The 13,851-nt window shown below is 40.3% G+C and overlaps 2 protein-coding genes across 4 annotated transcripts in view; one reads left to right on the top strand and one right to left on the bottom strand.

Moving 5' to 3' along the window:
• COL4A3 (collagen type IV alpha 3 chain) overlaps positions 1-4,377 on the bottom strand; it is a 66,434-nt gene extending 62,057 nt beyond the window's left edge. For 2 of the 3 annotated variants that reach the window (XM_054835732.1, XM_054835733.1), the window contains exon 1: positions 3,818-4,165. In XM_054835732.1, the coding sequence (XP_054691707.1) occupies positions 3,818-4,165 (348 nt within the window). Of the gene's footprint in view, positions 1-3,817; positions 4,166-4,245 lie in introns of those variants that run through there. The other variant, XM_054835734.1, reaches the window with a different exon arrangement.
• Positions 4,075-13,851, top strand: part of COL4A4 (collagen type IV alpha 4 chain) — a 74,683-nt gene continuing 64,906 nt past the window's right edge. Inside the window, exons 1-3 of the mRNA XM_054835737.1 lie at positions 4,075-4,208; positions 9,786-9,981; positions 12,547-12,586. Coding sequence (XP_054691712.1) covers positions 9,926-9,981; positions 12,547-12,586 — 96 coding nt within the window. The 5' untranslated portion in view covers positions 4,075-4,208; positions 9,786-9,925. The remainder of the gene's footprint in view (positions 4,209-9,785; positions 9,982-12,546; positions 12,587-13,851) is intronic.

Below are 13,851 nucleotides of genomic sequence, written 5' to 3'. Positions count from 1 at the left end.
CTGGCTTCAGAGCTGGGATCATATTAACCAAATCAAAGAGAGCACTTCATGAAGGACTTGTTTTTATAACATGCTCAGTAAATTCTCTTTTGTATATTCAGGTGCACATCTTCCCTTCTCGGCTGCCTTGTGCAACAAAGAACCTGGGTGCTTCCAAAGGCTGGCAGAGAAGGAACATTCTCACTGTGACATTTTGTCCCTCCAACATTTTGACTCCTAGTTAAACAAAGCAATTCAGCCTGCATCCCATTCTTACCAGCCTTGGAGATGGTCATGGCTGAGCTAGAACACTGCATTTTTTCCTTCCAGAGCCATGTATTAAGATCTATTTGTGACAGCAATATAGCTTGCATATAATTAGGAAAAAAATATACCATGAAGAAGAAAACACTAGTTTATAGGTATTTGCATGAAAATTCTAATATTTGTAAAAAATGGAATTAATTGGGAAATATGAACACTTGCTTCTAGTCACAGACAATAAGCATAAGTGAGAAAAAGGATGCAAAAAAATCTTCCTGAGTCCTACAGTCACTGAGTTTCTCTCCCCTCCTTTGCCAGTCGCATGTGCTGAAAAAATATAAACAGTAATGCCTGAGGCAAATACAGAATACAGAGCACTTAACTTTATCCTGTGAGCTAGTACAGTATTGTAATTGTATTACAATGCAAATCTGAAAAAAGTGGTAGTAACCTGAGGTGAAGCTAACTTGCAATCAAGTAATCTTGCTCAAGTAGAAAACCTCTTTTATTCTGTTCTGAACACAGGCCTACATGATGCCATCATAAAAATGATCAATGCCACTAAGAAGCAGTATTGATTCAGTACTAATGACCTTCACCTAGGTATTTTTCTTATTAGTGTCATTTGAAACAGCAAATTTCAGGGAACATTTTTAGATTAGTGCTTAATTTCAAGACATACAAGTAGTACATGGATGGTAGCAAAATTCAGGACACTCTCAGGAGAATTAATTGGACTGTACAGTATCAGTTCCAGGTGCTGTTAAACAACATGAAACAATGAGAGAGCAAATCAATTTTTTTCTGAGAGGAAAAACATGGAAATGAGGAATGAGAAAGATCTTGTTCCCTGAGGAAACATATTGACAATTTTTATTATTGTTTTCAAGCAGATTTAAATCAACAGTGGAAAAATCCAAAGAATTATAACATTGGTATTTGGAGTGAAGGAATACAGCAAACAAGCTGAAAAGCCTTTGACATGGGAAGATGCTACTTCTGCTGAGTTTTCAGAAGATGTGATTAGAGAGTGCCAGTGGCCAAGAATGCAGATAATAATACTCCCTAGCAGGTGCCAGAAAGTTCAGGCTTCTAAGGGCAGGGAAGTCTGGACTGTGTGAAGGGTTGTGAGGACCAAAATTTGCTGTATAAACAGCAGCAGGCACAAAGTAATAATTTTCTTTCTTGTCTTGGGGAATAAACTATTTATTGCGTTATTAAGAGACATACACTTAAAACTTTTCTGTGTTGAAACATTTTTTAATTTATGCATACAGAAAAAAATATTACTTGCTGGCCAAATATCAATTTATTTTCATATGAAAGCGTAGCGTGACTTTAAAAAGCAAACAATACTTATTTCTTTGCAATGGACAGTCCAGCCAAGATGCAAGGATTTATTCATAAATCATTTCATGTCAAGTAACGTTAGCCACTAGTATTTAATTAGGAGTTTAGATAAAAATGCTTTTTAGAAAGTTATTTCCTCCACCATCTAGAAAATTTTGTTAGACTCTCTTTTAAAAAATATCAGCATTTTTATACAAGAACAGAAATTATGACAATTTAATCTTAAACTGATCTCAGTTATCTGTTGCAAATCTAGTTTCACTTAGTCTCAGACAACATCTGAGATCCACTGAATTTTCTGAGCACCACTGAATCAATAGATTGCATTCAAATTTTGCTTAAACATCAAGATTTCTGTAGAAGACACTTCTTACCATCCCAAATCCTGTCTTTAAGATCTAAGTGTAAAAGAGGATCTAGTAATGATAACTCTCTAGAAAATGGGTATCTCAGAGCTTCATGATTTAACTTTAGCAGAAAGACTGCTAAGAAACAAAGGTACATGAATCTGAGAGACTGGCAAATACTCTAGGATCCTACTGAGGTTGCCAAAAAGTGCTGAAATGCTTTACTGGGCCATATGCGGGGTCTTACTTGTCAATACACCTCCTTTTCCCTTCTTTTGTAGATAAAAACATGAAACAGGATGACAAGATCAACAGAGTCAGCATAGAGGCTTAGAAAAAGTGTGTGTGTCGTGGGAGGGGGGAGGAGTTCCTGGTACACAGCCTGTGCTGTTAACAGCCATCCAGAGGCATACATAATGATGTCCACCTCTTAGGAGCAACAAGAGCAATGGATGGGAGGTACCAGCAGAGGAAGAGAAAAATGGAATAAAGGACAGCAAACAGGGTAAAAGAGAGAGGCAAGTCTTGAGGTTGTTCATTTTCCACATCTTTCTTTAAAGATTAGATCTAGGCAGAACCCGGAACAACTCTGCAGAAGATAAGCATTTCGCAAATAGATCTCATACCTCTGTTCTACATAAGGACTAAGAGGTATTTTAATGCCATTACCAATAAAACAATTAGATCTTTGTTAAATGACTGAATTTGACTGCAAGTTAATTAGAGTGCCATGAAAGAAAGTATGTTTGGTGAGGTGCTTATGCTGTTACCAGACACTTTACTCAGAATGGGTAAGCGAGAGAGTGAAATATTTTAGAAGAAACATTATTACTAATTAGTCTGCTTCAGATAATTACAGCAGAATGTGGATCCATTTTAGCAACAAAGTAGATCAGATTTTTTTCCTTACAAAGGTGAACTGCAAAATGTTTTGATTGGCAGGGAGGGATTTTCATGTGATGCCTTAGAGCTTTATTCACACATACAAGGAGAAACTAACACTGTTGACTATTATGGGAGCAACAGAACTTGAAATTTTCTGAAACTGACAGTCTCCTGTGTTTGCTGTCTATCAGAAATTTACTGAAATTGGCAGTTTTCTGTTTAGTAACTGCCAGAAACGTTGAGAGCTACGCTGACCCATTTACCCTCACAGCTTACTGCTCTTCTCCCAGTTGCAAATGTACAATCTAAATGTTATAACCAGACAGAGGAGAAAGGAACGGCAAAGACTACAGTATGATCTAGGAGAATTTATCGACCAAATGGCGATGCATACTCATCGTTAAACCTGAAAGACAAACTGTAGGCACAGGTGGTCCAAATGATAAGTGCTGCTCTGAGAGTGTTTACCTCAGAAACCATCCACACCCAACACGCTCTTTGCCATCCACATCCACCGTCTCCTGCAGAGCGCTGCCCGCGGTCACGGCTCCGCGGCCGCCTTCCAGGTTCCTGGCGGGACTGAGGCCGCCCCACGGGAGTCCCTCAGCTACAAGTGCGGGAAGCCGTCCTGCGACTCGCCCGGCTGGGCCGCCGCCACGCTGCGCTTCTCCTTCGCACCTGAGAGCAGCGGTGACGCAGTGCCCCGTGCGGGGGCCTCACCGCCTTTACTTATCCCCGCCTGGCAGCGGCGCAGGGGTAACGGTACCGCACAGCTGGGCGAGATGTACCTCACCTCACCGTGCCCGGGTGCGATGTACCTCACGCGGCTGAGGCGCATCATTTTAAATACAATAACTTCACCTTTCCCCTCCCACCCCCCACAACTTGCCAACGCCGAAATGGCCGAGAGGCAAAGCCCCGCTCTGCCCCAGGTGACGCTGCAGTCGCCGCGGGACCCCGCGCCACCGTCCCGTCCCGTCGCGCTCACTCACCTCAGCCGCCGTGGCGCGGCCCGGCCAGAGCAGGGCGAGCAGCAGCAGCGGCGCCAGGCGACCGGGGCAGCCCCTGCCGGCCATCCCCGCGCTCGGCGCTGTCTGCGCGGCGTCCCGCGGAGCTCGGCCCGCGGCGCTCGGACTCTGACCCCCGCCCGTCCGCGGCTTTTGGCCTGGGGGCTGCTGCTTCGCACCCGCCTCGGTGCTCCCAGCGCCCTGGGGTGGGGACAGGGGCCGGGGCTGGCCGGGGCGGGGCCGGCGGTGCCACCCCTCTCCTCTCCTCTCCCCCCCGTGTCTCCTGCCTCGGGCACTGCCGGCAGCCGCCGTCCGTCCGTCCTCAGCGGGCATGGAGTGAGCGAGGAGCTGGGGGCTTTCCCGCCTGGGAGCCGAGGTGAGCACCGCGGAGGGGCAGCCCCGGGCGGCAGTACCTGGAGCTCGTCACGGGCCGTCCCGTTTGGCCTCGGCGCCTTGCCGGGGCTTGGCAGCTCGCTGAAGGGCCAGCCCCGTCCCGGGACAGCTGGAGGTGTCCCAGGTTACCGGGCTGTCTCCGTCCCCCGCCCGCTTCTCCCGCACCGCCGTGAAGGCGCAGGTGGTGGGCGCCACCTGAACGGCCTCGGGGCTGCGTGGCGGCAGCGAGGACGGGCACCCGCCCGGGCCAGCCCCGGGCACTGGCCGAGCAAGGACATGGCCTGGGCCCTTCTGGAGCCGGGTCGCCTGTAGCACCCCGGCGGGGAGAATGGGTCGATTAAACCGGGGCGGGAGCGAGATGGGAGGCGGCAGCGCTGTGCGCGTGAGTGAGGCGGTACCGGGGAAAGCCGGCCGCAGCCCGGGCCCTCAGCGCCGTCCCGCCGCAGCCCGGGCGCTCCCGAGCGCTGACAGGAGTGTTTGCCTTTCAGCAGCGCTTTGCTGTCCCTCAAGTGTTTTGTTAATGAGACAGCTGAGACCAAGAAGTCCCAGAAGGGATAAAGTGCTGCCCACTGCATAAATGTAAATCAGTGAGTAATCAGTGAGAAATGTTTCTCTCCAGGCTTTCCACATAGCTTAGCATGATATAAAGGTTTTCTGAATGGAAGTGTGATTTGTAAGGTGTTAGCAATATGTAAAGTTTATGACATTTATGTTATTGACAAAAGTACTGCATATTCAGGGTAACATCTCACCAAATAAAGTGCTGTTCTGAGATGGCGCAAACTTAGAAAGTATGTTGGCCAGGCTGGCCACAGCAATCTTACCTTATCTGTAGTGTTTGTCAACACTGTACAGGAAATCCTGCATTACAGGTGTTATTAAGCACTACAAGTGATACAGAAAAAGCAACAATATACAACAATATATGTATATAAATCTGTTTACGACTACTCACGAGATACAAATCTAAAGCCTTTCGTGAGCGTAAAACTAACTACAGAGCTTTCTCAAACAGTTTCTCTTACAGGCATGAGTGTAGAGCTGGATCTCCATTCAGTAGACAGTACTATCAACTCACTATGAAATCCACTGTGAAAGCTAGTTAGTAGAGCCTACTTTCCCAAAAGTTTGATACTAGCAGCAAGAACACATCTCTGGAAGAGCAGAGCAAAATATGTTCAGTGTCAAAGATCTTGTATATCATCATAGATGTTATCACCTTGGCTCTAAAATCTCAAGCATAAGTGAGAGCGAGCTGGCAGGTATAGAGAAAAAGGGGGAAAAAATCCCGTTTTCAAGCCGGGTTAATGGTGACCATGTAGAGGTAATAGTATCTGAGGGATAAAACCACTGAATTCATGCATTTTATTTGTCAGATTCCTAAACGTGTCAACTGTAGTAGTGCTACATTTTTTTACACAGGAATACTGTCATAAGGACAAAAATGGGGTCTACAGTTGTTTATAAGCCATTGGCACCTATAAGTACTTAAATCCACCACTGAAAGTTAACATTAGAAGAACTGGTGTTAGACAGAAAGTAGCAGAGACTCATTTATGCAAAACTGATTACAAAAGGTGCAAGGTTCTCTGAGACATCAAAGTCAGAGCAAGTGAGACTACAGTGGAAGAGAGTGGTGAGTCCTCAGAAATTATGCAAATTCAGATGCAGAATGAACAGTATAACTCCCACTGAGTAAAGAAGATATTTAAAAGGAGAGCTCTTGAATACTAGGCCAAAGAAATATTAGAAGAAACAGAAGAAAGCAGGTAAATCACTGTTAGGAGAAATAATTGAATATATGCAGAACACCTAGTGGATGAAATACTGCTATAATAAAAAGGTATTGAGTCAGTTTTCAAATGATGAAAGCCCTGTGTGGAAATTTCAAAAAAATAAGTCAACAAGTTCAAAGCAAAGGTGGGAAAGTGCCAACAAGGGAGATGCAACAGAAAGATAATTTAAAAAAAAAAAAATTCTCTTTGAGCCCAGTCTTATTCCAGTACCAGCTATTTCACTGACCTTGAGCATCTGGCTGCTAAGTAGTATGGCCCAACTGGATGATAGTTGTGTGTGTGTTATGGTTAAGAAACAGCAAGTAATGTTACATTATAAGATTGTCCCATAAAAGCACATAGGCCTTTATATGGGTTTCTAGGACAGATTAATGACTTCAGAGTAACATTGAGCAGGAACAAAGTTGAGATCAGCCACTGATGTTCTCTGATATTCGTTGCTACCATAATTGATGGCATCCATCCAAAGAAAGTCTATGAAACCTTGATGCAGATTGTGTTGCTGATGCTGTTGTAGTCCATAATATCTTCAGAGAGCTACAAACTCAGAGAGATGGTCTTATCTGCCAAATCAGTGGGCCAGGCACACTTAACATCAGTTGTGTCAAAATGTATACCTGCAGCTGCCTGTAGAGGTACTTTACAAAAAAAAAAACCAAACCAACCACCAGTGCATGAACAACAGAGAGGTCAACCTTAATACTAGAAAGCAATTGAAAGCTTTGCAACAAATTCAAGTTTGGCTTTTTTCACAGTAATTGATATTTAATGATTTTAGCTTTGATTTTGTTTCCTCGGTTTTCTGTGGTAAAACATGGATAACAGTATTTTCTCTTTATACAGATAAGGAATATTTTTGTGGGAAACATTACAGTTGTATGAATTTAGTATAAAGTGCAAAGTTTCATAGGACACTGTAAAAGAAAAAAATAGGACTTAAGGAAATGGTGAGAAGATTATGGTATATATCCATCATGAATAAGGCAGAAGTCCTATGGAAAACAGCATATATGTTCTTGTGCTTAAAACAACTATCCTAATCATATGCATAAAAGAACTACATTAAAATTGAGCACCCTAATTTTTATTTCCTAATTTCTGAATCCTTGACTTTGCAACTTTAATGGTCTTGTTACACATGATGTTGGTTTATTTGGATGTAATGAGAATATAGTTAGGGCTGCTCTAATTTTTTATACTTCAATAATTGTAGTTCTGTGTTTGCCTCAAACTATGGCTCATGTCTAGTGGTCTTATTTACAGAGTCCGTAAGAAAAAAATTGTCTTCCTTCTTGGTCCTTGCCTAGAAACTAAACATCTAGATTATGTTATAGTGCCAGCTTTCCCCCCTCTAGCTTTTGACAATTTTATGAGCTGAGGTTTGGTGATGGTTGTTTAAAACCTATTCCTTTGGTGGTACTGAGTGTGTTATCCTGGGGATATTTTATCTTCTTTTGAATTAGGTAAGAATTCTATTGAAGTAACTATTGTGATTACTACAAAATATAAAACATGAGATCAATTTGATATATTAATCTATATAACGCTTTGTAGTTCTTATATTATTGCACTGGCTGCTGAACACATCGAACTATTGGAAGCTTATTCAGAAAATGATGGATTTTCGATAGCCATGATGAAATAGCAAGCAGAGTGGTTTAAGTCTTCCACTCATGCATTAAGTATGATTTCAAACTTGTCAATAGGTTGGATCAAAATGGATTTTAATTTGAAAATAAAAGGTTCTGTGCTAATAGAAAGTAAATGTACCAAATTTAAATTTCTATTTCATTTTCAGAAGCTGTTTGGATAACTAAATAATGAGATGGATAGTGGGCAACAGGAACAAATTTCTGCAAAGTCTAACACTTTGTGACTGGCTTGGATTGTCCATTTGAGGCAATCCATCCCTGAAGTATTTTATTGCCTTACAATCTTGCTTATATTATTTATATTATTAATGTAAAAAAATCAGTGAGGTAGGAATATTATTGGAATATTATGTTTTTATTAGGAGTGGTGTTTTTTGGTTTTGTTTTTACAGATGGGGAACTGGGGCACAGAAAGAGACTAAGAGTTTGGCAGATGGATGGAGTACTGTACAGTACCTGTAGGGTGTGCATCTTGCAGCATGGATCAACTGCCCTTACACTATTTATTCATGAGTCAGTGCACGGTAGCTTACAAAGTCTCTTCTTCATACTGTAGGATATGGATATACTGTGCATACACATAGGAGTCATTATTATTTATAGATTAGTTCTGGTTAGAAAGATGTGGCACTATATAAATAATAGAAAGCAAGACAGTAATGTTTCAGGAACTGTACACTCATTTGTTTTAAAATGAAAAGATAGCTGCTTGTTGAACAGCTATCAGAGAGCAGCCAGTTTGCTTCAAGTTCATGTCCTTGCTCCCTTCTCATTAACTGATTGTCTTTGCTTGCTCAGGAGACTTCTGTAAAGGAAGCAAATCCCTCTCAGTTCACTCTAGTCAGTTTTCAGTCTCCTCAAAATTAATCTCACCACATCTGGAAGACTACAGCACTAAAAAATAAAAGCCTGTGATAATCTGTGCTATCCTAGGAAAAGCCCTGCCTCTTAAACTCTCAGTTGGAAATAACCACTGTGAATCATTTGCCAGACGTGCCTTACTCCAAAGGATTACAGCTTTTTTCTTATTTGGGGGATGTAAAAGTTTGCACTGGAGCTGGCCTCTTCTCTGGATTTGTGAAGCTTGAGCTTAGAGAAAGGTTGGTGCAGCACGTTTGCACATAAAACTACATACATGCTGCTGGACCTAAGTCGGAGGCCACAGGTGCACTGTGTAGTTATTTTATACATGCAAAATTTGACTGTCTGGGACTGTAGAGGCCTCTGGTCAGTCCTGCACATAGGGCTTCCAGCTTCCTAAATCCTGGCAAAAACTGTGGAAAAAATGGTCTAAAAATAAAGCGAAAAGAATCTAGATAACGTTTTCAATGACTGTCATCTATCCATACATATGGGTAGAAGTCTTGAGCTGATAATGCATATGACATTTATGGGTACAGGTTACTGCTGGGGAGATTCCAATTGGACACAAGAGGGAAATTTTTCACAGTGAGAACAATCAGCCATTGGAATAATCTCCCCAGGGAAGTGGTGGATTCCCCAACAATGGACACTTTTAAGATGCAGCTGGACAGGGTTCTGAGCCATCTTGTCTAGTCTGTGCTTTTGCCAAGAAAAGTTGGACCAGATGATCCTTGAGGTCCCTTCCAACCTGGTATTCTATGATGACTTATCCTGCTTTCAGAGTAGTCCTCCTTTGCTCAGATGTACACACAGACACTGGTCCAGCCCAGTTTGCAGAAGACACTGTCTTGAAAGTATAGCAAATATTTTCTTGATTTTTTTTTTTAAGTTCATTAGGTCTTTACTGTAGACAGGTGTCACATTTTTTTTAATGCCTTTAGCTAACATGGTGAGTTTAATAGCTTGTTAAGAAATAATGATTTTTGTTCAGTATTTCAAACACTGAGTGAAGACTATCTCTTTTCTAGTCTGAAATCTTGTACTCTTTTTATATTGATCTGTAATTTCATAAATAGTCCCCTTGAAATTGGATTGCCGATAAAATAAAATGCAGCCTGAATAGGAATAATGTAATGTAGTGCCAACATAAAGCTGTGCAATGTGACATATGTAAATGGTTAAGACATATTTTAGTTATCTGGTAATTATTCATGTTTGTACATCAGATGTATGTTTTAATATAAACAGGTACAGAGGGGAAAACAACAACAGTATGGAACAGTGTTTATAGACCATCCACAAACAGAAGGAAAGAGAAGACCTGCTGTTTAAAAAAAAAAAGAAAGAAAAAAAAAAGTGCTGCATATACAGATCATCAATCAGTGTGAATGGCATTAACAAAGGATTCGTTTGAACAGATTAAGTGGCTTATCACAGCTGCCTGGTGAGTTTTACAGATCACTAATTTTTTTTAACTAGAGTCACTGAAATATTATTCTTGGCTATCAATTCTACAATAATAAGAAATCACCAGTTAAATCATTTGTTAGCCTGTCATAAATTTGATAAGCCTATATGATAATTTATTGTATTTTATTTTAATTGTTGGTCTGTAAGTTTATACCATTTATATTTCAGGTACTACACTATTTAAATAGTAGGAAACAGGAACTATAATTCTGAGTCTGTTTTAAGAGGAAAGCTATTCCTATATTCTAGTAGTGAACATATTTTGGAGAACAATTAATGACCAACTCAAACCTGAATGCCTATCCCAGAATAATTTTGCAGATGAGGGAGAATTATTAAAAGGCATGAAAAAAACTTTCAGAGGTTATAATGGAAATACCTGCTAGCAGCTGTGGCTGGAGTTCTTTCTGGAGGAAAATGATCCTTCAGAGAAGATTGGGATCACTGTGGCCAGGGATTTTCAGAGTGGTGTGTGGGGTCAGTGATTCCATCTCTATAATATCTTCTAGGAAAAGTCAATCCAATTTTCCTTCTTGCTTGAGGTCTTTATAAAAGTTCATGCACCAGGCTCTTTAGGATGTGAAATTATGCTTTTCTAGCTGGGAACCTGGCCCAGCAAATGTACCTTGCTTGAACCTGACACCCTCCCTGCTAGGCAGTCTTCCATTGTGCTAATATGCCTAAACTCTGTCCAGTGTTTTTCATGTTTATCTGGTTTGTGCAAACCCAGACTGCTTGTTATTCAGGTGTCCCCAATGTAGCAGCCTTTTATCCCAGCCATCTCTCCAAGATAGCTCTTCTTGCCTTTTTTTCTGCATTATTTGTGTATGACTTACCTCTAACAGTCTAGTGCTGATTTGAGTACATAGGCAACATTTTTCTGGCTTCAGGATGCAGGGATTTTGAAATGACAGAGAACAATCTGGCAAACACACGCCAGCGGTATATGACTGGAAAAAGGGGATACTGCAGTGCCATGCATCAAGAACAGCATCATCAGATTTCCATTTCAGTTGTGAAAGGGCTTCATGACAACTTGGCATTTTCTTAAATGAAAAATAACACTTGGCCAATGTTGATATGGGAAAAATATTTACAGAGACTGTCTGCAAGTTCAGAAGATTAGAAGCAAAAATGGCCTTAAATTAGTAACAATCACAGCACAAACCAATGCTATTGTCTGCTACCTGGTTGAAGTGTTCCTGTGAAGTTAAATCCTTTCCACACAAACTTATTTGATGCATTAAAGGATGAACTACTGGGATGCACAAACATTCTCCACCATTTACTGCTGTAGCTGATCATCTGGCCATCTTACATTGTTTAATCAGTCCTTTGTTTCTGATTTAGCAAGAGACAGTACGAGCTGCTGTCTTCAGTTACCACTAACAATTTTCATAAATATTTTGTTTCTGTAAAATTTGTGTATTTGAAAAAAAAAGTAGCAGGCAACATAGGTTTTAAAAGTATGTAGAGTAAACGTAAATAAATGGCTAAAATATGTTAAATTTGTCAGTATTGAGTTTATCAGTATATATCAGTGCATGTGCAGGTTATGTAATTTGCAGTCAGAATCTATGAATAATTAATAATCAGGGATAGCAATCGTGGGTTTGCTGGAACAGTTCTTAGTGCTCCAAAGAGCTGGCCATGTGAATAACAAGTTAAAAATAGAGGTTGATCTCAATAGGACTTTGGGAAATTTGCTAAATGCCTAAATATTTGCAGGGTTGGAGTAATTTTGATACAGGCTTCACTACAGCCTGGAGAATAATACACAGTAGTCTATAAGTTATGGCCGTATCTAATTTATCATATCATATAATGAGTGATCACCTTAGTTCTCATTAATAATAATATTAGTATTAATAATAATTAATAATAATGCTTATTTCCTGTATTGTTGCAGAAATTTTTGACTACCATTTTGTTTTACTTTTATCTTTTTTCCGCATGTGGGAATCATAAAAGACATGATTTCAGCTTCATAATCCATCACTAGCAATGGTTGGCATGGAGCTGGGCTTCTCCAGCAGCTGCTCTGGAATCACCTGGCTATTCTGAGTGCTGCTTTGCTCCCTGCCTTCTCTCGCTCGCTTTCTGAGCGAAAGAAAATGGAACCAGCTAACTCGTTGTGGGGCAGATGCAGATCACCTCCATCTCTGCTCATATGTCACCCCACAGTGTCTGTGGAGGTGCAGAAATATGTCTGGAATGGTTTCTCTCTGGCCATTGCTAATTATGGGATTGGAAATAGGTTAAAAGGTTGGAAAATTGGAAACAGGTTACAAGAACTTTTACATAGTCTTATTCATGCCTATCTGTTTTTACTCAGTCTCACAAATCCCAAAAGACAAATATATATAGCATATGCTGACCAGTTCGTGATGGTGCATACCCCTTATACTTTTCTACTAAATAATCATCCCAAACAGGACTTAATCATGTGTACACACTTTTTGCTTTTTAAAGGCTACATTTTTGTGAAGGTTGGATGTTGGAGGTTTAGTTTTAATTTAGCTTTCTCCTTTTAAATCAGGTGGCTGCTGATTGTTTTTTCAGCACAAGAAATTGACGGGGTAAGTGACATTGATATTTACTTTAGACAGGTGATAGATAGGATGGTAAAGTTCAAACAAATAGCACTATATACACCAAAATGACCTATAGTTCTATGGGAGAACTGTGATGTTTCTTTCAGTATTTCTGCTGTTCTCACTCCTTTCTGTTCCTGTTGCTCAGCTTAACTATTTTGTAATTTTCTCCTTTGGATTCTTCTAGATTCTAACTTTGGCATCTTCAGATGCTTTTGGAAAGCTGCATGTAAAAAAACCTCTCTGATGCACTGAGTCTGTCTCCTTCCTCCTGAAGTCCCTTCAATGGCTCTGCATTATAGCATATATCATATTCATTCTAGCTTTCAAGCTCTTTTCTATATGTTAGCCTAGATCTTAAACTGGCCTCCCTGCACATTGCCATCTCTCTGAAGCCAAAAATTCACATATAATGTAGTCTCAATATCTACTTTATTTTCCTGTCTGTACTGTCCTCCATATGAACCTTATGTTTGCAATGCCCTCACTAAAACTTCTCTGAAGTCCATCCTTTGTTTCTTTCAAATATTTAAAAGCTCTTTTTTCTTGTTTTTTTCCCTAAAGCCATCCCTTTTTAGTTGAACTGTTGAAAATTGAAGTTTGGGGGTTTTTTAAATAAATGTGTTAAATTAGAACAAAGGGTAACAGCTTACATGTTATTAGAAACTTGCATTCCATTGACATTCCAGTAGAGGCAAGTTTTTAATAACTAGGTGAGAGACTAGTGTGGATTAGATTAGTAATTTCATGGGAAATCCAGTGTGTGAAAGAGAAGGAGTCTGTGTGAGAGACCATCCTATCCTCTTGTTCTGAGGTTTGGGAGTACCAGATATTCTAAAAATATTGTAGATATAGAAAGAACAGAATTTTTCCTCCTTATCTAACGTTTGTCAGTGTTTTCTCCTTGAAAAACTGAAGTATGAACCTATTGTGTTCTGTTGGTTATTAAAACCAGTAAAAAACAATGTTGACCTTGATAAAAATGAAATCCACACTGAGCAAATATTTTCATGTTATCACTGTTTACTTGCTGGCCTAAATTATTCTTAAACCTTTTAAGTCCTTGTCATCCTTTTAGAAACCACTTTGATAATTTACACAATTTTGCCGAAAAAATAATGTTACCTAGTGGACATTCCAACCATCTGAGTTTGTAAATGCATATGGTGTGTATAATTGGTATATGTTTAACACTACACTTTGGGAAATAGAAAAGAATAGTAAAATCATGTTCACTTACCACACAGTAA

This window comes from Grus americana, chromosome 9, assembly GCF_028858705.1.
Source record: "Grus americana isolate bGruAme1 chromosome 9, bGruAme1.mat, whole genome shotgun sequence".
Lineage (NCBI taxonomy): Eukaryota > Metazoa > Chordata > Aves > Gruiformes > Gruidae > Grus > Grus americana.
The sequence above is the reverse complement of the archived record's forward strand: the minus strand, read 5'-3'. Positions and strand labels throughout refer to the sequence as shown.